This window comes from Euphorbia lathyris, chromosome 2 (assembly GCF_963576675.1).
Source record: "Euphorbia lathyris chromosome 2, ddEupLath1.1, whole genome shotgun sequence".
NCBI lineage: Eukaryota > Viridiplantae > Streptophyta > Magnoliopsida > Malpighiales > Euphorbiaceae > Euphorbia > Euphorbia lathyris.
The window spans coordinates 105,619,417-105,646,988 of NC_088911.1; the positions used below are offsets into that span (position 1 = coordinate 105,619,417).

The window sequence follows — 27,572 nt, forward strand, 5'->3', positions numbered from 1 at the left end:
CTGTTAGTATTGTTAGTATTGCCATCGGAAAAAAAGAAAAAAAAACTTTTTGTTTCACTTTGGAGAGTTTGGTCAATCTAATGAAATTACTTGGCTCTTATTTTGGCCACTTTGAACGATTGATTCCACTAAACATTAATTTAAAATACAATTTAGAAAAGTTAAAAGTAATTTTATTGGAACAGAACAGAATTATCATTTTACTTTATTGACATAAATTTACATTGACCTATTAAAATATTGAGCGACTGTACATGCTTCTAAAAGATATATACATTCAAGTATTGAGCGACTGTATCTTTGATATATACATTCAAGTATTTCTGTCCATTTGAACTGTCTTATATCTAATTTGCTTAAAAGAAACAATATTTCATGATAATCTAGTATGGAAATTAAAAATGAAATTTTAGGATAGAAAATATTCGAAGTCTTTTTGGCATTCAAAAGGATACTGCAAAAAAATAAATTTGCTATAGATTCCAATGAGCTGGAATTTTCACAACAATAATTTTAAATAAACGGAAACAAATTACCACACCACACGGAATGATTGTTTTGTCTTAAATCTATATCTATAGGAAATGGACTAAAATACCATCCTCTCATTAATTTCATTAATCAACACAATGATGGAATAATTGGAAAAAATTAGCCTTAGAAAACTAAATCTTGAAATAGAGGGAGTAAGAAATAAGCACAAATCAATAAGGAGTAAATTTTAAAGTTATAATTATAAATAATCAAAGATAAGCTAGACAAGCCCAGAAAAAGTAGTCGAAAAAGCCTCCTATCCTATCATATTCTTAAGCTTGACATCCACATGTTTGTTTCAAGTATAAACGTATCTAAAAATACCTAACCTAACCCTTTCTTAAGAAAATGAAAATCCCCACTCGTTTTTGCTGGACAATTCATCCATAACTCGAGCCAACTCAGGATTAAACAGTGTGGGGAGAGTATATATACATATACAAGTGGCCTCTCCCACTCCCCTACAAGCAATGAACAAGGTTTTCATATAAGAACTTTGATTTTATAATAATAAAAATATATTGCCCATGATAGAATATGATTATTAATTTACTTGCACATGATCTCAAATTACATAAGAAAAAAACCAACTTCTAACTGAAATGCCATGCCATGCCATGTGCTTTTTCTAACTAAACAAGGATGGATGCGTGTACCTCATTTTGGACGCTTAATCAAATATCTCTTGGGCTTCAATTATGCTATGCTGACTGGATTTAAAAAAAAAAAAAAGAAACAAGTTAGTTAGCACATAATAATATCAAAACTAAGAAAAAATAAAAAAGCAAGTTGGAGTCTTAAACGAATGCAAGTTTACACCAAGTATACTTCCATATAAGGGTCGTACACGATTTATATAGACAACCAAACTAACACAACATGATTGATATGATTTATCAATTTTCTTTTCATGTATATCATATATAATCATATGGAACATATAGATAATACTTCCTCCGTTCCACAATAGATGTCTACAAGGAATATTTTTTTGTTCCATAATAAAGGACGCTTTGATTCAATCCATGCATACCAAATATACCCCTATTTAAGTTGCTTTTTTATTTTGGGAATAAATAAAAATTAATTACATTTCTTAATTCTTGTGCCTTTAACAAGACATCTATTGTGGAACAGAAGGAGTATTAACACACAATAACCCAAAATTGTCACCCCTACTTTCATATATTTTTTATACAGGAGAAAAAAGCCTCACTGATCATCCTTCGCGACTCTATAGTATCTTTCTGCATGTTGCCTCTGACCAATCAACTGCGCGAAACGCTCATCATGGGTAATCACAATAAGTTGAAAATTCTCTTGCCCTTTTCTATCCTCCATAATTCTGGAGAAACAGAAGGAATGCCTTAGCCCAACGAAACTTCATTATCCTGTAAAAAACATGATCATTCATACCTATGGAGAGCTCCAGCAAGAGACTCGGCATTTGGGCCATCCAAGTTTGTGGTGGGTTCATCCAAAGCTAGTATTCCGCAGTTTAGGCAAAATGTCTCAGCTAATGCCAGCCTAATGATAAGCGAAGCAAGCACCTGAAAGCAAAGCATAAGTTCCTTTCTCTCCCCACATTTTCTTATCTTACTATGTTGCACGGACACCGAAACTCTGAAACGTCATTTCTAAAACATAGCCTTCAAACTGAAACAGACACGAAAGGCAGAAACACTATAAAGCGGATGTCTGTTTAACATAGGTTTAGAGTGTACTCACCTTTTGTCCAGCACTGCACCTTCCTCTCATTTCAAGCTCTGCATCTCCAGTCTGCATTAGAACCTGTCCTCAATGCAGTGGAAAAAAATTGATCACGAATTCTAGGAGATGATGGTTCAACAATGCATCAAAATAAAAGAAACGATAGTTGAAAAAGAGAAATGCAATGTCCAACATTATTAAAGTTGATCGAAAGGGATTCAACATGATCCGCCAAACGAAGAAAGTGTTTCGCTAGCATTTGGATAAAATAGAAATTTAGATTAAGCCTTGTCAAGGAACCAAATGGCCTAAACGCTTAAGCTGATAGGTAAGGCCCAATAATAGTAGCTTTAATTATTAACTCTCTGACGCAGTTTAGTTGCATTTCCGGGAAGTTGAAACTAGTAAATAGTGATCTCAAGGAAAAAATAGTAGGCTCAGTAGCGCATACCCTGTAGCTATAAGAACGAGTTCCAGCACCTTCAGAATCCGAATGAATACTAATGTAATCTATATCCTGTCCTCTGTATGTTTGTTGCCATAATTCCCTTATGATTTTATTTATCTCCTCCATTTTCATTGAATGAAAGCGCATCAGTGCCCTAAACATGAAAAGGAATAAAATAAGTGAAGCAATCCATGCCACATGCATGCATTCTCACGCAGGAAAAAAATTCAATCAACTTTTCACAAGAATTAAAAATGTAATCACACAACCACAAGAAGAGATATAGATTAAGGAAAAGCTCACTTGTCAAGCGCATTGTAGTATCTGTCCAGGTCTTTGTTTGCCATTTCAGTTGTCTGTCACAACTCACAAAATGCTTAGGTGATTACTTGGAAAGAACCAAAAATAAATGTTTGAGTGATCATAGATATGTCTACCTTTAGCTGAATTAGCTGGTCAAAGAACCGCTTGTCAATATCCTTGTACTGGGCTTGTTTAAGATCAGTTTTGTTCTTCGTAACACTGGTCTGGTAAACTGAGATAGTACCACGACACCTATTCAACTGTTTAGAATTTGAAGAGAGAAAAAAAAGTGAGAAATGGGATTAGTTTTTTTTTTCAAGCTGTAACATAAATCTGCTGGAACAGTATTTTATTATAAGAAATGAGTTTCCAATTTTTTTAAATTACAGAACTGTGACCTGAAATGTTTCCTACGAGTTTCCGTTTCAGAAAAGTTTCCGACAAATGGAAACGCATCAACAGCAAAGTTTCCACAATAAGATGTTAGAAAGAATGCCATGAAGAAAAAGGCACAAAATATATAAAAAGGCAAGTACAGGATGGTTATGAATTTCAAACATACCTCTGAAAGAAGTCTCTCTCTTTCTTGTGAGTATCTTGCTAGTTCGGCTTCAAAGGTGGATATCCCACCAATTTTTAGTATTTGATCTTCCAATGACTCAATCTCATGGGTAAGCTTATCCACATCAGCCTTTGTTTTCCTGTAATTTAAGTTATCTTCAATATTTCTTTTGATCATAGCTTGTGACTGTATAATTTCTTTATTGTCGCTTATTTTTACTGAAATCTCCTGTTTCTTATCTTCACAGCTTTGGAGTTTAGATTTTGATAGAGATAGCTTTTCTTGGATGTCTTGCAGTCTCTCCCCTTTTTTCAGATCATTATACCTGGAAGAGATAAATTTAAGACCCAGATACTGATTTGTTAATAGTAATAAGAACACTCCTCAGCATCATGAAACTCACTCCTTAATTTTTAAGTTACAATTTCGCAGTGTGTCAACTTCCTGCTTATAATTGTCGAATTGTTTTTTCTGCTCCTCGTATTCATGCTCAAGTTTGTCTTTCAATTCACTATGGTAAGTCTCTGCTTTTTCTCTCTCCTTAGCTAAAGGGCCAAGGGCCTCTGCCAAATGCTGAAAATAACAAGAAAATCAATTTGTTGATGTATAATGATGAAATAATATGATTGCTTTTCATGACATTACATTAATTAAATGTTCAGAGTAATTTAATATCTAATGAATTTACAAATTCCAGCAATACCACTTATAAGCATACAGCCGTGTCAAAATTTTATAATTAAACCATCTCTTTTAAAAAAATTAAGAAAAAGCCCTAAACTTTTACAATTTTTTCCCTGCAGCCGTGTCCCAAGTCACAAAAAAAAAAAAACGCAGGGGACACGTTTTTGCCGTGTTGGACACGTGTCCAGCTGTGTCCCCAGCGAGTCCGGCACCACCACGCCGACCCCGGAGAAGAGTCCGTGCTTCATAGTATATGATAGATTTTTTAATTGAACAATATACTGAATATAATTATCATAGTAAGTTCAGTTTCATGGTATCAGAGCATTGCGACTGGCTTTTTGAATTTTTCTTTTGAGCTGCGATTCTCAGACCTCATGTCCCATGCTTAAATTATCCTTCTGAGTTACAATTTCCTAATATTCTCACCGCCCCCCTCAGTCTCTCCGTCTACCTCCAATTAGCATTTCTGCACTTTCCGGTGGTCAGAATCCTTGCACGTGGTTCACTGTAATCCGGCGGCATTTCCAGTTCCAGCTTCATCTTCTCCATCTGTACGGTTAGTTTTATCAGATTCGAACCTTTCCGTGAAGAGCCTTGGTTTCACAGATTGTGTTCTTGCAGTAGAAAGTTGGGTTGATTTTCTCTGTCGGTTATTTATTTGTACAGCTGTGATAGAATTGGATTTTCTTGACTTCTGAATTGTACTAGTTTGATAAGATGACTGATAAGATTAAAGTGAACGATGGTATAGAGAAGCAAATTACCACGAATTATGTTCGGCAATTCCAAAATTACAGATAGAAAGTTAACTGGGATTAAGGATTATCCACAGTGAAACGAACCATTGAAAGGTTTGTTATAAGTGCTGATTCGTGGGATCATTTGAATAACGATCCACCACCTAAAGATAGTGCTGAAAAAGAAATGGTTGATGGTTGTAAACTGTTTAATGTCATTCAAAACACTTCAGATCTCACTATTGATGACATTGTCACCGACTGTGATACTGTCAAAGAACAATGGGAGTATTTGGAATCAAGGTATGCTACTAAGCAGGATATGTGAATCAAAACAGGCTTGAGGAAAAGTGGACCAGATTTCCTATACTTCCTAATGTTTTAGCGTATGCAAGAGGAAAAAGATTAAGCCCATGTTCAGTGCTTTATGGCTGGACTTAATCCTTCATTTGACATAGCTCGCAGTCATATACTTACTAGTGCGAGCTTTCCATCCTTTTCTGAACTTTATGGCCGATTTCTTCATGTGGACAAGGATAATTAATCTGCCTCAAGTGCAGTCTCTCAGGAATCCATAGCCCTATTCGGCAATGTTCCTCGTTGGGTCAAGGGTAATTCCCAAAATCATGCTGGTAACCAGAATTCATCTTGAGTTTGTCATCATTGTAGAGGTGAAAATGTCAGAACTAGGGTTCTGATGAGAATTTTCAAGAGTTAGAATTTAGAACAGAAAAGAGAAGAAGAGAGAGCCGAGAGAATAAGAGTGAGAATAAGAATTAATTTGATATTTCTTCATTGATAGCTTGCCATACACAATGGCATGACCTTATATCTGCAAGGACAGCTGAGGTACAAAACAGCGGTAGAATGACAGCTGGCCTAACAAACTTAGCTACAGTCCAAAAGACAATGATAACAAAGGAAATAACCATAAGGAATTACATAAAGGAATGACAGTAAAAGTAAAATAGAAAAGTGAAATAGAATAACTGCAATAGCTATTAATAGAATAAGAACTGGTAATTATCATTTCTGGTCCCTCTTCTTTCTTGTGTATGTGACAATACCTCCCCCATGAGCACATTCTTGTCCCCAAGAATGATAAAACGCAGGGAACTGATGACTGATAGCGGTCTCGGATTCCCAAGTGGCATCAACGTTAGACATACCTGTCCAAGCAATAAGTAATTGCTTCACAGGAACCTCATTCAAAAGCACAGTGCGTGTGTTCAAAACCTTGGCTGGAAGAATCACCCATTCTTCATCAACAATAGGGGGCAATGTAGTCATTGTTGGTGTAGTGGAACTGAGTTGTCTCTTAAGCAGAGAGACATGAAAAACTGGATGGATACGGGTACCAGGGGGCAATTGGAGTTTGTAAGCTACTTTACCCACTCGTTCTAGAACTAGGTAAGGGCCATAGTAGCGAGTAGAGAGCTTGAGAGAAGTTCTTACTGCTATGGTAGATTGTCTGTAAGGTTGTAACTTCAGGTAAACCATATCACCAACTTTAAATTCTCTGTCAGTGCGTTTCTTGTCTGCGTACTGCTTCATTCTATTTTGTGCTTTAGAAAGACAATCCTGTATAATTTTGTTCATCTGTTCCCTCTTGGATAACATATCCTCAACAGCTGCAACATGTGATGTGGCTATAGGCAGAATTGGTAAGGTAGGAGCTGTACCATACAAAGCTTGAAAAGGGCTCATATTAAGAGAAGTCTGATGGCTGGTATTATACCAGTATTCAGCAAGACTTAGCCAGTTGGACCATTGTTTAGGTTGTAGGAAACACATGCAACGCAAATAGTTTTCTAGGCATTGGTTCAATCTCTCAGATTGACCATCAGATTGAGGGTGATAAGCACTGGTATAGTGCAAGGAAGTGCCTAGCAATTTCATGAACTCCTTCCAGAAATTGATTGTAAAGATCTTATCTCGATCAGACACAATGGAAATGGGAACCCCGTGTAATTTAAAAATGTTATCTAGGAAGGCTTTAGCTACTGTGGAAGCAGTGAAAGGGTGAGAGAGAGGAATGAAGTGACACCCTTTGGAAAATCGATCTACTACCACCAAAATAGTGTCAAACCCTTTAGAACATGGTAATTTTTCCACGAAATCCATAGCGATATCCTGCCATGCCCCTCTTGGTATTGGTAGTGGTTGTAACAACCCTGGATAAGCTACATGTTCTGCCTTGCATCGTTGGCATGTATCACAAGCAGCTACCCATTTGATGACATCCTGATGCAACTTTGGCCAGTAGAAAGAGTGGTGAACTCTTGTCAGTGTGCCCTTAATGCCTGAATGCCCCCCAAAGGCTGAATTGTGACAAGCAGATAATATCTTCTGTTTCAAGCCTGTAGACATTCCAATGTAGATTCTGCTTCCCCATTTAAGTAATCCATTCTGCAGGGTAAACTTGGGAACAGAAGTAGGTTGGATAGTAAGCTGTTGTATCAGCTGTGTGGCTGCAGGATCATTATTATAGGACTCCTGGACTTCTTCTAGCCAAGTAGGTAGAATAGAGGAGATTGCCAGAAGTTGAGAAGTGTTATTTTCATGTTGTCTTGAGAGAGCATCAGCCACCTTGTTGTCCACCCCTTTTTTGTATTGGATGCTATAATCCAATCCCAGCAACTTAGAAACTCCTTTCTGTTGCAAGTAAGTGTGTAGCTTCTGATCCAGTAGATGTTTGATGCTTTCATGATCAGTCTTGATCACAAAAGGAGAATGCTCCAAGTAATGTCTCCATATTGAGCAAGCCTTGTTAAGTTCCCTGTAATCTACACAAAACCTCCATGTACCCTCTTTCTTTTTAACTAACAAGACTGGTGAAGCATATGGGCTTTGGCTTGGTTGGATAACCCCTGTGGATAGCATCTCCCCAATTAACCGTTCAATTTCATTTTTCTGGTGATGAGAGTACCTGTATGATCTCACATTGACTGGTTCAGTGGTGGGTTTTAATGGAATGGCATGATCATGTGATCTGTTAGGAGGTAGGGTGGTTGGTGTTTGGAATATGTGTTTGAATTTTTGGATCAAGGGCATGAATGTAGGTGGTGTTTTTGGTAGGTCAGTGTCAGGTAGGTGGAATTGTTCTGTATCCACTTCACTATCAGATGTAATTTCCTGCACATACATCACAAAAAGACTAGAGGTGACTCCCTTCCACCCCTTTGCAGCCAACCTAGTGACTGACTTAAGAGACATCAGCTTAAGGGTACCAGTTTCAGATACGCCCTTAAGTTCTACCTGTTTATTATCCTTCATCAATAATAGTCTATTTTGATCAAAATCAAAAGTAATGGGAGAATATCTTCTCATCCCGTCAACCCCCAAGATCATATCATAATCTCCTAAATCTAAGAGCCTGAGATTAAAGGAGAACCTGTTATGGTGCATAGACCATTGGCACTGATTGCATTTATACTTTACCAGCAATTGCCTTCCATCAGCTACTGAAACTGCTGCTGGTTGTACCTTTGTTAAGGGAAGTTTTGCTTCTTTGGCCAATTTCTCATCTAAGAAACTATGAGTACTGCCACTATCAATGAGTATCATGATAGGCTTTTGTTGCAGGGTTCCTTTGAGCTTTAGGGTTCCATTAGATAATCCTCCATCCAATGCATTGATGGATAAGGTCATCTGCTCAGGATCGGTGAATTCCTGCTCCTGTTCTTCTTCATGGATTTCACCATGAACTGCCTCAGAGTCTTCCTCTGGCATGTCCTCACCATTAATGGCATTCAACTTCTTAGTGGTGCACTGATGTCCAGGAAAGTATTTCTCATTACATTTCCAACATGCACCTGGGATTCGTTTTGGATTGGTGTTGTAGCTAGGTAATTTTTGGTCAGGTGGTTTAGTGACATTAGAGTTTCCAGGATAAGTGTTTGGAGTTTTAGTAATAGAGGTTGGAATGGATTGTCATGGTTTCTGGGGAATTGGGGATCGGAATGTAGGTTTGGGTTTGATCATCTCCAAGATATCCTTGAGATGTGACTCTTGATATTTAGCTTGCTTAATAGCTGAATACAATGTGTCAGGTTCAAATTTCCTCACAGCAGATCTGATCTCTGGTTTCAAACCAGTGAGGAAACTAGAGATAAAATATGATTCAATTATGGTAGGATATACCTTTTCCACCTTTAGTTTGATAGATTCAAACTGATCCTGGTAAGCAGTTACTGTGGTTTCCTGCTTGAGCTGTTCAATCTGCTGCACCACATCTTCCACATCAGTTTCCCTGAATCGCTTCTCCACTTCTTCAGAAAATTCATTCCAGGAGATGTTTGGATGGTGAGGAATCCAATTTCTATACCATTTCTCTGCCTTCCCATGGAAATACAGTCCAGCTAACTGTACCTTCCTATGCACATCAACTTCGAAAAGTTGAAAATATTTATCACACTTACTAACCCAAAGTTCTACTTCAGTTCCATCGAAAGATGGAAGATCACATTTGGGTAACATTTTGTTAAAAGGAAGATTTCTGGGCTGGTTAGTCTCTCCTGACTTAGAACCAGGGCCACTACCCAGTATTCCTCGATCTGTATTAATTGGTGCATGTTTTTCAGGTGTGATAGAAGAAGAGCCAGGGTTGTTTGGGTCAGGGTTGGCTTGTATGAGTTTGGCTAGAGTGGATATGGATTGATGGAAAAGTTCTTCGAGCTGATGATGCGAATTGATCTGCTCTTTTCTCATTTGGTTCTGCTCGATGGTTAAGGAATCCATCCTTTTCTGTTGAACAGCTTGAATATCCAGCAATTTCTCTAACTTTTCTGCAGTAGATTCAGATCTGTTATCAAAATGTGTATAGAAATCTTTAAGTTGTTGCTCCAAGGCTTCCATGGCTGATTGATTTTGTTTAAATGGCAAGAGGAAGGAGATTCTCTGATACCAATGTCAGAACTAGGGTTCTGATGAGAATTTTCAAGAGTTAGAATTTAGAACAGAAAAGAGAAGAAGAGAGAGCCGAGAGAATAAGAGTGAGAATAAGAATTAATTTGATATTTCTTCATTGATAGCTTGCCATACACAATGGCATGACCTTATATCTGCAAGGACAGGTGAGGTACAAAACAGTTGTAGAATGACAGCTGGCCTAACAAACTTAGCTACAGTCCAAAAGACAATGATAACAAAGGAAATAACCATAAGGAATTACATAAAGGAATGACAGTAAAAGTAAAATAGAAAAGTGCAATAGCTATTAATAGAATAAGAACTGGTAATTATCATTTCTGGTCCCTCTTCTTTCTTGTGTATGTGACAGAAAACTAAGGGTGTAAAAGAGCCGAGTTGCTCATGAGCGGCCCAATGTTCGGCTTGATAAAGATCGACCGTATTCGGCTCGATTTGTAAATGGGCGGAGCTTGAGCACAGTGAAGCTCGGACCAGAAGCTCGTGAGCATGCTCAATTATAGGTTCATGAATAAGCTCATGAGCAAGCTCAATTATAATGTTTATGAACATGCTCGTGAGCAAGCTTGGTTTTTTTTTTAATAATAACATTTCAATAAAGGAAGAAATGTAAAACAACGTTGGTTTGTGTAAAATTTAGTTTTATAGGTTTTAAAACTATGTAGTTTTGTGTTAAAGAAATTTCAAATCAATATAATTAACGAACATATAATGAGTTGTTTACGAGCGAATTTCAGAACTGAATTATCGAGCTGATCGCGAGCAAAACTCGTGAACAAGCTCGTTAGCAGCTCACTAACAGAATGTTGAGCTCGGACTCGAGCTCATCAATTTTCTGACGAGCCGAGCCTGAGCAGGACAAAACTCGACTCGGCTCGATTACAGCCCACGATAGGCCCTCGCAACACTGAGGGTAAGAAGATTTGCTAATGCAGCTGCTCATGATGGTATTTTGCCATCTCCCCAATCCTATACTCCAACATTCATGATTTCGGCAGATGAATATGCTCAATTTAAGCAGCTCTCGCTTGATCAGAGCATACCCCAACCATCCACCATTGCATTAGCCGATACAAGTAATCATGTTGCTTGCCTCTCCACATCATCTCGTAGTTGGGTTATTGATTCAGGTGCTACCGATCATATGACCGACAACACATGTATTCCTTCTTCTCCTCATGTTTCTGCCAATTTAACTTCAGTTACTTTAGCCAATGGGCTACATCTCCAGTCATTTGTTCTATGTCTATCTCAATTTCCTTTTAATCTCCTATCTGTTAGCCAACTCACCAAAACCCTTTAACTTTTGTTGTGTTGTTTCCTTTCTTACTTATTGCCTTTTTCAGGATCTTGGAACGAAATAGATTAGTGGTAAGGGAATACTTGTGAACAGTTTGTATGTTCTTAACTCCCCTGAAACGGTGCCAATTGCATGTACAAGCTCCTCTTTGTTGCAGCTTCATTATCAGTTTGGTCATCCATCTCTTCATGTGTTGCATAAGATGTGTCCTAGTTTTCAGCAGAATCTACTTTGGAATGTGAAGCTTGTCAATTTGCTAAACATCAGAGTATGGGGTTCACATGGATGTATGGGGTTCATATCCTGTTGTGTCCAAACTTGGTTGTCGATATTTTGTGACTTTTGTAGATGATTTTTCTAGAGTAACATGCCTTTATCCTTTGATGTATCCGATTTATTTACTGTATTTTGTGCGTTTCATGTTGAGATTAAAACTCAATTTAACAAGAATATTTGACAATGTGAAAGAGTATTTATCGAGCACCTTCTCGTCGTTTCTTTCACAGCATGACATTATTCATCAGACATCTTATGTCGTCACTCCTCAACAAAATGGTGTAGCTGAACAAAAGAATCAAGATTTGTTAGAAGTCACCCGAGCCATAATGTTTCAAATGCATGTTCCTAAGGCCTTCTAGGAAGATGTTTCCACTACCCGTTATCTTATCAATCGTATGTCCTCTGTTGTTCTTAAGTGGCAAATCTCGTACATTATTTTGTTTCCTTCTCTAATCCCTCACATTTTTGGATGTACTTATTTTGTTCAAAATGTGCGCCCTCAAATATCAAAACTTGATCCTAGATCTCTTAAGTGTATTTTCTTGGGATACTCTCAGTTTCAGAATGGGTATCGTTGTTATTCTCCAACATTGGGGCGCTATCTTATCTCTGCTGATGTCACTTTCTTTGAAAATACATCTTTCTTTGGTCCTTCATCCTCATCCTTGTCCTCTGCTAACACTCATGATGACCTTATGATATATACTATAAGTGAACATGTTGCTTCTCCTTCTCGGCCTGTTGTTCGTCAGGTTTTTTCTCATCGTGTGCAGCCAGCTTTTACCACATCCGCTCCAAGTACAAACATCAGTAGTCCCTCGTTTGTTTCGGCTCCAGATCCTCGACCTTCCTCTGAACCCCATCTTGATCTCCCCATAGCTCTCGGAGAGGTAAACGTACTTGCACCCATCTAGTTTCTTCATTTGTTTCATATAATGTCTTAACACCCTCATCAAAGTCCTTTACAGCCTCTTTGGACTCTATTGTTGTTCCCTCATCCCTTTCTGAAGATATAGGCTACCTTAGTTGGTAGGGTAGAAGCTATGAAAGAAGAAATGAAGGCTCTGGAACATAACCATACTTGGGATCTTGTTGCTCTTCCACCTCATAAGAAAGCTATTAGAAGCAGATGGGTGTTCATTGTTAAGACGCATCCTGATGGTACCGTTTCTTAGTTGAAAGCTCGATCGGTTGCTAAAGGCTATGCTCAGACATATGGCATTGATTATTTTGATACCTTCTCTCATGTTGCCAAACTCACTTATGTTCAGCTATTCATCTCTTTAGTTGCTACTTATAATTGGCCACTTTATCTGCAAGCTAAGGAAGTCACTATATGGTTTGAAGCAATCTCCCCGTGCCTGGTTTGGCGATTTAGTACTGTAGGAATGGAATTCGATTTACAATGAAGTGCATATTATTCTTCTGTTTTCTTTTCCACTTCCATCTCTGGTTGTATTTTACTGGTTGTATATGTTGATGGCATTGTGATCACTGGGAATGATGGTACTCGAATCACAAAATTGAAAGAGTCCCTTGGTACTTGTTTCCAAACAAAGGATCTTGGATCTCTAAAGTACTTCTTGGGAATAGAAGTATCCCGCAATAGTAAAGGAATTTGTTTCACTTAGAGAAAGTATTGTCTAGACGTGTTAGAAGATGCAGGACTAATTAAAACAAAGACTTGTGATGCTCCTATGATACCAAAGGTGAAGTTAAAAGGTAGTGAAGGTGATTTGCTTGAGTCCTGAGAAATAAAGTTGTTAGGAAATTGAATTATCTAACAATCACTCATCCTAGTATTGCTTTTATGGCGAGTATTGGAAGTCAATTCATGTCCTCATCAAAGACATCGTATTGGGATGATGTTGTTCATATTCTGAAATATTTGAAGGGGACTCCTAGACGAGGCTTGTTTTATCGAAATGGTTTCACCATATTGCGAAAGGGTTCACAAATCCAGACTATGTTGAGGATCTTTGAGATAGACACTCTACGAAGGGCTATTGTCTTTGTTGGAGGAAATCTTGTTTTTTTGGAAGAGCAAGAAACAAAGGGTAATGTCTTGATCCAGTACCGAATTTGAATATCGAGCTATGGCACAAACTACATGTGAGGTGTCTCCTTGAAGAACTTGGGTTTGTACACACAAGCCCTATAAAGTTACGGTGTGATAATGAAGGAGCCATCTATATTGCAATCATTTTACACAGAAAAAGTTAGAAGATGGTACAATCACAACTACACATATCATTCAAAAGAAATAAACAACTGTAATTAGTACAAGCTACAATTAATGGATAAACCAGTTGTAATAAACAACTGGTTAATTAGTTGTAATTAGTGGATAAACTAGTTGTAAACAGTTAGTACCTTATATACGACCCTTAATGTGTATACATATAACATATTTTTTAATTGAACAATACACTGTATATAATTATCACAGTAAGTTCGGTTTCACACGTAAAATGCACATAGAAAGTGAATGAATTCACAAACATTTCACAATCAAGATAAGAGATATTTATACTATACCTTCTCTTCAAGCTCGACTTGATTCTTTTTTTCAACCAAGCGTTCCAACTCTTCTTCAATCCTTTTGAGATTAGACAATTTGTTGTCTGCTTTGAGCTTCTCCTCTTTTAAAGCCTGCCGGCGTAGCTGACAGTTATGCAAATCATTTACCATGTAAGTTTGATCATCCCTTAATTTCTCCACATCATTAGACAAAGCCTCCCTAGTCATAAAGAGAAAGAAGAAATTTAAGAAGAGAGACAGGCAGCAAAAGAGTTAATATATAGAAACTCAAGAAAGATGATAACAAACTTAAGAACTAAAGTAAGAAAACAAAAACAAACTCAAGAACTTAAGTATGCTTATTTTGCAAATTATGCTTTCTACTTTGTTTTTGGTTTCTGACTAGTCAGAAACCAAAAACAAACTAGAAAGCATAATTTGCAAAATAAGCATACTTATTAAACAAAGTAGTTCAATAAGGTTTAGAAAATCAAAATGCAAAATTGGGACAAATTGAGAGTCCGTACCTCGTGCTTTGCAAACCACTTAGCTCTGACTGGATTTCTTCCATAGATTTAAAACCTTGTCCAGAAAGTCTACCCTGATCCTCCAAAAAATTAACTCGCTCTTGCAGAGCCTGAATTTCTTGATAAAACCTATCAGCAGTTTCAACAGGTTGCACCAGTTTCTCAACCATATCCTTGTCGGCCTTTATTTGAGCTAAAACACCCAACAACTACGAGCAAAACCATTTAATATATTATGTAAATTCGTAACCAAGCATCATCAAGAGCAACTTCTTAACTTTAAGAACTAATAAGATACAAATTCATAACTGATAAAAGTTTCAATACCGCTATTAGCTAACAAACTGGCAAAACTAACAAATTAATACTGATACAAAAAGTCTAGATAAATTGTCAATCCAATATATAAGAGTAAACTGGCTATTCCAAAACCAATTATCATAGCTCACCAACATTCTATTCAAGTCAATTCAGAAAGTCTTATTCTATACATCTACTGATGGCTACATATGACAAACTTCCCCAATAAGGAGCAAACTCCTTGCATAACCACTAGAACCATGCTTTTCTATTTCTCCTTTATGGTTTATAACAAGAGAGTTCACAAATTTATGAGAAAGAAATATAAGTATATAACTACAAGGACTCAAGGAGAATCCCCCAAAGCAAAACAAAACAAGAGCTTTTATTTTTTATTTTTTTAACAGAAAATGAAAAAGAACTGAGTACTCTGGAAAGAAACAACAGAGACCTATTAGAGCCATAAGAAGGAGGAGAAAGAGGAGGAAGAGAAGGAGGATGAACCTCAGAAATCCTTATCCTTGTCAATGCATCTAAACCTTACACCTGCATAACTTCATAATCCTTATTAAGTCATCTTCCTCGAGAACTTGTTACTTCTGGATGAAGGCAATTCAAAATCCATGGGTTTGCACAAAGCATAGTCCAAAAGCTCAAGCATTAGACAAATTAATGTCTTTGGTAAACATCCAAAATCATGGAAATTGAAAGGGTAATTTTGGAATAAAAAGTTTCACTTCTAATATGAGAAGTGTCCTAAAAGTGGACATCCTATGGGGTTTCAAATCCTTCATTTTCAGAGATTTATCGAACTCTATGGATACTCAACTGATGTGATCATGTCAAACAACACACTATTCAAACACTGATGTATTCTTTCACTAACCTATCCAAAATCCTAATATCAAATATTGCGAATTAAATTTATGAACTTTTAGACAGACTAACTGGTGATAAGGAAAAGTACTTGCGAATCCATGAAATGGAAGAATGAGTATGAGGACTCAAATGTCCTAACACAAAATATACAAAATGCAAATTAATGCCTTCTACAGAATTGTACTTTCAGAGTTTCAACATTCTTTGAGTTCCAGCATGCTAAATGGTTCATTGGCTATTCGTAATCAGGGTAATGGCCAATAAGTCCACTATAATAAAAGATAGAAACTCAGGGTAGACAATTTGTGCCAAATAATTGAATATGGTCAAGGGACATCGCACTATTATTTGGACAAACATACAATAACAATTGATCTACTCCCTCACTCAATGTCAAACAAATGAGGAAAATCTCATCCTATCTTTGAGAAACAATGTGATACTCTCTCTCACTCCCTTATGTACAACATTTTTCCAAGCTCAAACTTGTCAAGTAACAAGTTCATATCTCATGCCCGTGTACTATCATCTTGACCAAGGCAATGCTCTAGGTGAACCACCCAAATCAATAGAGCAGACAGTCTTTTTATGCTTACAGTGATCCTACTTCAACAATATTACTTTTATTCCTTTTGGACTCCCAAACAACAACAACAACAACAAAGCCTTAGTCCCAAAATGATTCGGGGTCGGCTAACATGAACCATCATATAAAACCGTGAAATCAAGTCGTGTCAGCGACATAAATTCGCTCCCTCCACTCCGTCCTATCCACTACCATATTTTCCTCAATTCCCAGTAAACTCATATCACTCTCGATCACCCTCCTCCAAGTTTGCTTAGGTCTTCCCCTACCCCTCACCGCTACATCCCTTTGCCACTCTTCGGTCCTCCTAACCGGCGCATCAAGCGCTCTACGTCTCACATGGCCAAACCACCTTAGTCGGTTTTCTCTCATTTTATTCTCAATAGATGTAACCCCTACTTTTGTCCTAATTATTTCATTACTCACCCGATCCTTTCTCGTATGACCACACATCCATCTCAACATACGCATCTCCGCCACCGACATCTTATGGATGTGACAGTGTTTCACTGCCCAACACTCCGTACCATATAACAATGCTGGTCTGATTGCCGTAGAATTTTCCCTTCAATCTAGTAGGCATAGCACTCGTCCACTTCGACCAACCAGATTTTATCCTATGAGCAACATCTCCATCTACTTCTCCATCCGTTTGGATAATAGATCCTGAATACCGGAAGCAATCTGAGGCCTGAACAACTCTCCCATCTAGGGTGATTGTCCCTGCCTCCCTACTCCTATGGCCGCTGAACTTACACTCCAAATATTCTGTCTTACTTCAGCTCAACTTAAAGCCTTTAGATTCTAGAGTTTGTCTCCATAGTTCCAACTTCCTCTCCACTCCTTCCTTCGTCTCATCAACCAACACAATATCATCTGCAAACAACATGAACCATGGTATACCATCTTGAAGTGAACTTGTTAGTTCATCCATAACGATGGCAAAAAGAAATGGGCTTAGTGCGGAACCTTGATGCACTCCAATCGTAATAGGGAACTCTTCCGTCTTCCCAACACTAGTACGTACACTCGTGCATGCTCCCTGATACATGTCCTTTATGATGTCAATATATTTCCACGAAATGCCTTTCCTTATCAAGGCCCACCAAAGTACTTCCCTTGGTATCTTATCATATGCTTTCTCCAAGTCAATGAAAACCATATGCAAGTCTTTCTTCTTATTTCGATAGTGCTCCATTAATTGTCTCATTAGATGGATGGCTTCCATAGTTGATCTTCCCGACATAAAGCCAAACTGGTTTTCCGAGATCTTCACCATCCTCCTTAGCCTTTGTTCGATCACTCGCTCCCAAAGTTTCATTGTGTGACTCATTAATTTGATTCCTCGATAGTTGGCACAATCTTAGACATCGCCTTTGTTCTTATATAAAGGGATTAAGATACTTTTGGACTCCCATTGAAAAAATATTTCATATGACATTTTTGTTATCGTCAGTACGTAATTACCAATACAAGATAACAGAGCTCAAATTTACAACTGTATCTTTTCTCATTTCCACAGCATGTAATTATCACCTGCATTGCAGGAAATCAGAACAAGTACTTTGGGATTTCATAAATAGTATGTTTCTACTATAAAGTTTTCTTTAGCATAACAGATCCATTTTGTCTAAAGATCAAAAGAGACAAAATCAATACATACATCATCAAGGGCTTGTGACTTCTGATCCAGCTCTTCAGTGAGTTCATGCAAATTTTTTTCTGTAAGAGGTACTGTCTCCTTGCCAATTTTTAGATATTCCTCGTATAACAGACGGAGTTTATCCAGCTTCTGAAAATACGAGTCTGCATTTGAGGACTCCATAGCCAGCACTTTCATGTGCTCAGAAGAACTTGCAGCCTTCAATCTTTGCTGTATTTTACATGAAGATGACAGCATAAACAGAATGAACTAAAAGAGCTAGAGCAAATTATACAAACAAAAATATCAGTTCTTCAGGTAAGCAGCTAGATAATAGGTGTAAATGCACAGACCTTTTTTACAAACTCGTCTTCTTCTTCAGCAGAAAAAGGGCGCTCACAGCAAGGGCATATATGATGAGCACGAGCTACTCTTTCAAAAGGATCAAACATCTGCTTCATGCCAGCTGCAATGTTGTACTTGCTGCAGTTTCAAAGACACCACATCAATGCCATTATAGACACAGAAATGAAAGCCCACAAGTCAAATAACCACATGCAGAATGTAATTATGTGAAAATGGAAATCAATTCAAGGGACCTTGTCTGGTCATCTCTTTTATCCTTAGCTGATTCCAAAACTTTGAGGTAAGAATCAATAGTACTATATTGTTGATCCAAGGACTGGAGTTTGGATTCGATAAATCTCTTCCTCGCTGCATCAAAGTAAGGATATATATAAATGACAACAAAATATCATGCAGATGAGGACAAGAATAATAATAACCTAAAATCCACACAAAAATGTCAATTGCTAGAATGTTCTTTTTCAAATAAAATAGATGCGCTTGTACTTTGTTGTTATTCCAAAGCCCATATTCCTTAATGGGGACAGGTGCTGCATCATGCAAACCAAACTGTTCATTTAATCTTAAAATGCAAAGAGTAACTCCTCATTATTTATTGGACGAAACAGAATTATACACCATGAGAGCACATATCTAAAGTAGGTAATGGGTAACTTTCATGGTAATGCTACTTTGATTTGACATAACACGATTCAAGGTGTGGGTATATTAGACTTATGGCCCTCCAAATTTAGTATGTTTGACACTTTAGTACTCGAACTTCATTTTTGCAAAACTTAGTGGTGGCCTAACACTAAAGTCCATATGACATGTTATCAAAGGTTAACTAAATTTGTTGACGTGGTATAGTGTGACCAAGTCTTTTAAGTTTTTCTAGGTCCACAATCTTGAAAATCCCTACATTATCCTTTTCCCTTTACTTTCCCATTTCACAAACCTCTCTCTTCAATCTCTCTCTTCATTTGCCTTTATCTAAATGCATTGCAATTTTCAATAGTTAACCTTTGATAGCAAGTCATATAGACTTTAATATTAGGTCACAACTAAGTTCAAGCATTTATAAGTGTAAAAATGAAGTTCAGGTACCAAAAAGTTAAACACACTAAAGTTGGAGGGCCATGGGTGTAATTTACTCCTACAGGTTCCATTGCGGATAAATTAGTGTAAAATAATTTTGAACAAGATATAATTTTAAACATAAAAATCTAACTGTCAACCAAAACTTATGAAGAAATTCTTCAAATGCTTAAGATAATTAACAAATCCCATGAAAAGCTGAGATAATGGAAATAACTGAAAACACGAATAAGTATTCTATTAGTTTTAAACAACCTACTAATCAAAACGAAGATCATTTGAACTATGAAAAAAAATACTCACAGTCCAGATCCCTGCGAAGTTTGGGCAAATTATTATTAGCTTCTTGTATTTTCATTTGCAAGACATTTACTTCCTTCTCAGCTTCACGGGATTTTGAGTTTAGGTCATCAAATTCGACTCCAAGAGCACTGTGTCAGGAACGATGAGCTTTTCAGACCAACTAAAGTAAATTTAAAAACTCCCTAAGAATTCTTTAGACAATTGTGAAGAAAATACCAATAACGAAAACAGATTTTAAGGACCAGATATATGGAGGGACAAATGAATAAAAAGAATTTTAGATGCTTCCCCATGTTGTTAGACAACGTGCTGAGTTGACTAAAAAATGTACAAATAATACAGTGTGTTTAGCAGTCCAATGCAAATACAAGATTAATTTTTTACATGAAATTTATTTTTCTGCATTTAAATTAAAAATTCAACACATGTATGGTTGAAAAGAAGACCCAATTAACTGTATACTGGCAATTTATCTGAATTGTAATGCTGCAGCAGACCCATTAGACAGGAATGCTTTTTATGGGAGTAATGAGGGGACATAAAGCGACAAAAAAAAGCTGTCCTAAAATTTCATGCTAACCCAATTAGATCCAAAGAAAACCCCATGTTGGTAACATGCTCAAATCAACTTGAGTAACTCGTGGAAGTCCATGTAAACATATAGACAAGATGCAGTAACATGCTTATGGTTAAAAAAGTTAAGCAAAGAAATAGTTAAGAAACGATTATGTTTAAGAGGCTCAAAGATATAAATCACTTGTAACAGTACTGAGGATACAAAGGAGAAAAGTTTATGATACATCATCGTCTAGAGTACTGGGTGTAGTGGGAGTGGCTGAGCTGGGGGCCTAAAGAAGTGGCACCTATCAATAAGGTGCAGTTTTGCAAATGACACTTACAAATGAAGGAAAAGTTCATACTGATTAAGAAATATAAGATAACAATCATATTAAACATTTTCTTGCTTTAAAACCTGTATCATATATGAATTAACTAGCCAATAGAAACACCACCGCATGGAATTCTTTATATAATATCCAAAATTAAAGATTTCACAAAACCTTAAAGCTTGAGTAATTTCCTTCTTCCATTCCTTATCAGGAGGAAGCCTCCCTTTTAGCACACCCCTGATTCTATCCCTGTATTCATCAATTCTAGGGGACAAAATAAATGAGAAGGATTAGCTCTATGAGTAAGATGAGAAGAATGTATGAACATGTTAAAGCATACTTATAAAAGGGAAGAAGAAATAGAAAGAAAGAAAGAGGAATCTCATTTACATTTTCTTGTGATTCCTTTTGTATTTTTCCAACTCTGTCTCCTTCAGATGCAGTTCTATTCTAGCTTCAGAATTACTAGTCAAGGTGTCTTTCTCCCGATTGAGATCCCTAATCTTTTGATCTATACAGCGTAGCTCACTTTGCTTTTGACGGATGTGTGATTCAAAGTTTTGTTCATTAAGCTTGTGTTTCTTTCTTTTAAATTCAGTTTCCTGCATAAATAATAAGGAATTTTGTATGCAAACTATAACTATTGCTGTCTTTGTCTCAAAATATTTGTTATTTATTTTGCAGCTTCACTTTGTTCAATAAGATACGGTTTTAATCCTAGGCCAGAAACTTTTGTCAAAAAGGAGCAATCCTCACCATGTTACCTTCTTTTTCTTCAATGCGAGAAATATCAACAGGTGAAATTTCTTCAAGTAAAGCACAATCCTGTTCTATGCGTCTAATGTCCTCAAGTATGTCATTCTGCACAAAATTACAATATCAATGATGCATATGAGGCAAAAAGACAATAGGACATATCTCATGCATCCATAGAGAACTGGAGGAAAAAGCACTTGAATTGTGGAGGGATGTCTATGCACCTTTGACTTTACTTTGGCCTGCTTTTCAGCATCCATATCTTTCCAACGGTAGCACAGGTCCCGGGAGTGACCTTCAGCTTTCGTAACTTCAGCATCATTTGATGTCTAAAATAAAATTGAAAGTTTTCATAAATAATACCTGTAAACTTTAGTCATATATAGAAACTTTTTGGACAGGTGAATTACATATATACCATAGATGACAATAAATTTATGACTTGTGAGTGCTTTTACATGTGCATACAGACATGTAACTGCATGAAATTTAGCACGTACACATACAAAATAGAGAAGAGTTTGGCAGCCACCTTTTTCTCTTGTAAATCCTTCTCAAGACTTGACAACCGTGATTCAAATCTATAAGTGAGGTTCAAAGCAACATCATCACTAAAAGGAGCACATGGAAGTGGCTGTAAATTATGTCTAGCGCAAAGTTTCTCAATGATGGAATCTCTTTCCTTCTTCTTGGAATTTTGAAGCTAATTCAAAAAAAAAAAAAGTCAATTACAAATTGCACCTACGAGTAACCAACTTCCAACTGATAAGAATAGTTTCATTGAAATTACTTCAGCTTCAGCCCGAAGCATGCCAATGTCTTGGAGATACTTAGTAACGTTCTCCTTAAGTGTAAAAGAATCAGTTTCAGTGTCATTCTTTTCCCTCTCCAGCTTGCTAATTTTAAATTCCAATTCTGCAACCGTTTTGTCAAACTTTGTTTTCCACTCCACCAGGTCTTCATCAGGGTCTAAACAAGGAAAAGAGCAACATGCATTAAAATAACAGAAAATGGCATGAAACTGCAGCATCACCTCATGGAAAGATATCCAATGGATAACATCACGTTACAAGGGCATCTAATGTGTGTAACACTGGCAAATATATTTTGAGGTAAGATAAGCAGAAAATGACAATCAATAACTTATGCAGACAGCATCATGCATCTCATAGTCATAGCAAACCTTCAATTTCCTCCTCAAGCGCTTCATACTGCCTCTGTTGCTCCTTTTTCAAAGTTCTCCTCTCTGCAGTTTTAGTTGAAATCTTCTCTTGAAGTTTTCTCAAATCTTTCAGCATAGTATCAGCTTGATCAATTTTCACATCAACATTCTGAACTTTATTTTCTAAATCCTGAATTTGGACTTTTAGGGATTCTATCCTTTCTTCATCTTGAACAATACTTTCTCGAAGCTGTAAAACACATCTTAATCCCATTACAACCAACCTCTTCCAAATAATAAATTTTAATGATTGAGTTCAAATTTTTCATATAACCACATACTCAGAATAGGGATGGACAATTTCATTGCAATAAAGCAAACAAAAACTAGAAAATTTGGCACCAACATAATGCATTTAGAAACTTAACCAACATGGATAAATAATGCAGGTAATATGTAAAGATGGATGATAAGCAAAGAGCTGGAATAATTGAATCAACAAATAAAGGGCGGCCCGGTGCACTACGCGTCCCCGCTGAGCGAGGGTCCGGGGAGGGGTCCCACCACAAGGGTGTACTGGGGCAAGCCTTCCCCTGCCAATTTATTTGGCAAGAGGCCGCTCCTAAGACTCGAACCCGTGACCTCTTGGCCACACGACAACAACGTTTACCGTTGCGCCAAGGCTCCCCCTCAATTGAATCAACAAATGAAAAAAAAAATACTATAGCTGTGGCCAAAGAATTAAATAAGTTCCAGCTACTTAATGCTTGTTAAGTTTGTCATTATTGGCCACAGGCCCGACGCCCATGTAGCTAGAGAAGTTAGAAGCCTAAAAACAAGTGAGTTGACAATTAAAAAACAAGCTAAGTGACAATTATGAGTGAACAAATCAACAGAACCCAGGCTTGAGCGGAACTTAAAATCAATCACAAGACATTCACAACTTCAACCCATTTTCATTACTATCTGATATTATAGAATTGAGTTTGAAAAAATGATGCTTTTCAGTTAAATAACACAGGCAATTCAACACTGTTGACAGTTTTAGGAGCAACAATGTAAAAACAAGCATATTGCTTTTAATTGCCAAGGATAGAAGTAGAAAATTCGATCCTACAAGTCAACCAATGGCAAGAGATGAGGGAACAGAGAAAACATGCCAAAAGTATGGTAAGCAAGCATAATTTTTATAGTAAGTTATCCATATTAGAACCAACTAATAAGTGTCCTCGCTAACACGAATTCTGGGTACGTCCATCTAAGAACAAAAGGACAAATCGACAACTCAAGGATAATGAAAATAGATAGATGTTCATGTTTGACAAGATAGAAACAGTTCTGAGTAACCATCAAACATTCAAAAACATTCTTGTCTGCCATTTCAATTCAAAATGATTGATTACCGAGTAAACAATGTCCAGCAGTTTAGGTGACTACTGGATGATGAATGTTACAGTCCCATGGATTAACTAAAAGATACTAAATATGAAAACCGAAGCACAAAAATAACAAAAAAAAGCAACGTCAATTTTTTCAAATGGAAAAAGGGAAAAATAGAACCTTATAAGCAGAGTTCTTATGCGTTTGAAGATTCTCCAATTTTAGCTTGTATGTCTTTATTTCTTGATTCTGATCCTTGTGAAGTTTTTTAATGACCTCCAAGGCCTTCGTATATCTGTCTTGTTAAACAATGCAAAGATTAATAAACTTACCTCTAAAGGAAAATTTTCATAAAATCATCTGCACCACACACGAAAAGAACTAAGTCCTTGCAATCAGTAACAAGCATTGCAAAGAAGTAGATTGAGGACACAGCAGCATTCTTCCGGCTAATCCAAGAATAAATTGAAAGATTAACCCAGATTCAAGATAGGATACCGCCATGAGTCCCAGTTCCAGTTCTGGCATAGTGACAGGTGAGAGAAATAACAGCAGAAGCTTAAGACTCTGCTTAACATTGAATTTTTTTTAACAACGAGTTCCTTTCTGTTACATAACAAGTCAATGTAATAAATGTATAGCATGCTTGTTGACTATAGGTGGCTAGTAGGCTACTATGTTTCCTTGATTTAAAGAGCGATGTTAGGTATATCTTGCATATATATGTGTGTTGTGTGTAGTGCTCTTAAGTAAAATATATCCATGTAGTCTCTTAGATGACATGGTATCCCCCATGTATTTATATTTTCATGGTCTATAACACTTTCATTTATAATCAGTACAACTACAAAGGTTATACAGGTAGCTAATCAATTTCAAACTGTTGGGCAATGCAAGTGCTCTAAGAAGTTTCTTTTCAAGACAGACTATATTCTTCCAGTGAAAAAACTTGAAAGGAAGGGGAAATAACATCCATAGTCACTGCTCACATTTAAAAATGATGGATATCAATGATACAAAATCTTATACTTTCACAATGTGCAGTAACTGCAATAGCAGGATAACATGCACAATCTTCTGGATTGACAGTTCAACAATGTCGATGTTTCCTAACGAAGTTAAGAGGAAAAGAGAGTTAAGAATTAAGATCAAGGTTTTCGGGTAGCTTCTCCACCAGAGAGGCTAGACAAATCTGTGAACAAGATTTTAAAGCAATGTGCTGAGTTACTTAGATACAAGTATTAAAATGCAACTTTAGCATGTTCAATAATAGGGAAAACTATAAGATTTAAAGTGGGAAGGCAAAGTATACCGAGTAGCAGAGAAGATATCATCAAACTTCTTCTTTAATGTTGAAGGATCTTGCAATGGCCAATTAGCTTCATCTTGGTGAACAAATATAACATTTTCTAGTATGGCCTTTGACACCCCCATTAGAGCAGGGATCTCCCGGTCCATGTCAGCACATCTATAGCTAAGGCAAACCTTCTGCAGTTCAATAAGAAACAAGAGTACTGATTTCTGTTTCACATTTGAAACAAACGTCGGGAAGAATATATGACATACGGGCCATGCTTCCATATTTAGAGGACATACTTTCAGCAGCAAGCAAGAATACATAATCTACATAAGATAATACATCACACAACAAAAGCATAGCGTATGAATACATATAAAGAGGATTTCCGTGTAATAGGCATGGGATTGGCGTCTTGATTCATATACATATCAGTGCATAAGACATTTAGCAATCTTGATTATTGAAGAGCTTATTTTTTCAGTAAGATATCAAAAGCAAATTCGGTTATTCAACACCAAATATGACAAATAAATTTCTTTACTTGATTATTTAAAATATATATATATATATATATAGATAGATAGATAGATCTCAACATATGAGCTGCTGATGTTCTACGAGTAACAAGGATTTTTATATCATCAACAAGGAAATGCATGAAACAGGAAAAAAATGCTAATGATCAATATGTATTATCGTAACCTCTCCAGTATGTGGATTTATTGTTTGAAGCACGCTCTCAATTGCCTTATACTCCATCTTTGATGCCTTTTGTGTCAGCTGGAACGATCTTATGCACACCACATCCTTCCCTGCTGCAGTCTTGAATCTCAACTTAATTTGCCCTTTAGTCTCAGTTTCCCCTGCAACCTACAATCAAATAGCAAGCAACAATCAATTGATTAATTCTATTCTAACTTCATTAAACTGTTCAGGTCAGGAGCACGAGAGAACCCAATTGAACCGACTGCAGCTAATTTTCTAAATACCGCCACTTGAAATATTAGACTTCTATCAGTTTAAAGTTAAGCTCCATAGGATTACTTGGTCAGCACAAACATAAAAAGAAGTTGAAAAATGAGAAATCTAAGAATAAAACAGATAAGACCCGGGGTTCTAAAATTTCTACACAACAAAAATAGCTCAATATACCGATGACACTGAAGGAAAAAGTTACCTTAGGATCATGAATAAAACTGTGGCCAGACCTCGCATTAGGAGGCAACTCGCCGGTGCAAGAAAGCTTCAAGCATTCTATAATCGTCTGGAAGTAGAAAGAGACGCAAAAAAAATATGAAAAAGAAAAAAGTAAAGCTAAAAACAAAACCCTCCTGCTACACTCTAAAAAATAGAAACTAATACAACAATAACAAATGTAAGGGAAAAAGATTTACTGTTTTTCCGGCGCCGTTGGGGCCGACGATTAGGGTTAAGGGCTTGAAGAAGGTGATAACATTTTTGTTCTCCGGGTCGAAACTCCGGATGCCTTTTATCAACATCTTATCTACTGTACTCATTTTTGTTGCTTCGGTTGAAGAAACTCAAACTCGGCATGAAAATCTACACTCCACAAAGAAATCACTGAAAACTTGACGCTCGCTGCTCTTATTTCGAGCAGAGAAAAAGAAAGCGCCACTGAAAGAAAGAAAAAAAAATACGTCTTTATTTTATTTTCCCGCTGAAATAGTAATGGGTAAATTATAAATAAGGATAATTTAATAACTCATCCTTTATAAATATCAATATTATGAAAACCGGATCAAACCGGCCGCTTCGATCCAGTTGAACAGTTCGATCTAGTCAACCATTCATCTATATTTAATTAAGAAAATAAATGTGTTGAAAGAGAAAGTGAACTGCTAAATATCGCCTCCAAATGACTTATCACCGCTCTTTTTGGACTTTTTTGCTTTTTTCATAATTTTGATCAAAAACTCAAAATTCTCTCTCCAAAATCATAAACCCGGACAACAATAATTGAAATTATGAAAATAATTGATGTGTGACAATCCGAACCCCGAAAATGGATGATTACGAGTCGAAAACATTAAAATTTGGCTTAATACATACGCAGCCCCTTGAACTTGTCCTTTTTTTTCATTTTACCCCCTAAACTTAAGGGACAACCTATTGACCCCCTAAACTTCCAAAAAGCCACCCAATTTACCCATCCTCTCCGACGTGGCGCTTGGATTATTGCAGCTTTGTATTTTACCATGTCAGCGTCACGTTGGAGATGAGGGGTAAATTGGGTAGTTTTTTGGAAGTTTAGAGGGTCAATAGGTTGTCCCTTAAGTTTAGGGGGTAAAATGAAAAAAATGGACAAGTTCATGGGGTACATATGTATTAAGCCTTAAGATTTACATCTTTTTATCAAAGAACTCATGGAAATAAT

The 27,572-nt window shown here is 36.8% G+C and overlaps 1 protein-coding gene across 1 annotated transcript; it reads right to left on the bottom strand.

Annotated features, from left to right (window-relative positions):
• Positions 1-687: 687 nt before the first annotated feature.
• LOC136219306 (DNA repair protein RAD50) lies at positions 688-26,832 on the bottom strand. Its single transcript, XM_066006668.1, has 28 exons — positions 26,572-26,832; positions 26,355-26,441; positions 25,880-26,047; positions 25,190-25,365; positions 24,058-24,172; positions 22,519-22,747; positions 22,126-22,304; positions 21,868-22,038; positions 21,560-21,664; positions 21,336-21,440; positions 20,970-21,181; positions 20,751-20,843; positions 19,690-19,817; positions 18,543-18,657; positions 18,297-18,426; positions 17,965-18,174; positions 14,537-14,745; positions 14,028-14,229; positions 3,961-4,130; positions 3,558-3,882; positions 3,130-3,255; positions 2,996-3,048; positions 2,696-2,846; positions 2,263-2,325; positions 1,951-2,084; positions 1,751-1,879; positions 1,191-1,244; positions 688-995 (listed from the first exon to the last, which is right to left on the bottom strand). The coding sequence occupies exons 1-27, from the start codon at positions 26,692-26,694 to the stop codon at positions 1,205-1,207; spliced, it is 3,948 nt and encodes a 1,315-aa protein (XP_065862740.1). The 5' UTR covers positions 26,695-26,832; the 3' UTR covers positions 688-995; positions 1,191-1,204.
• Positions 26,833-27,572: the final 740 nt, after the last annotated feature.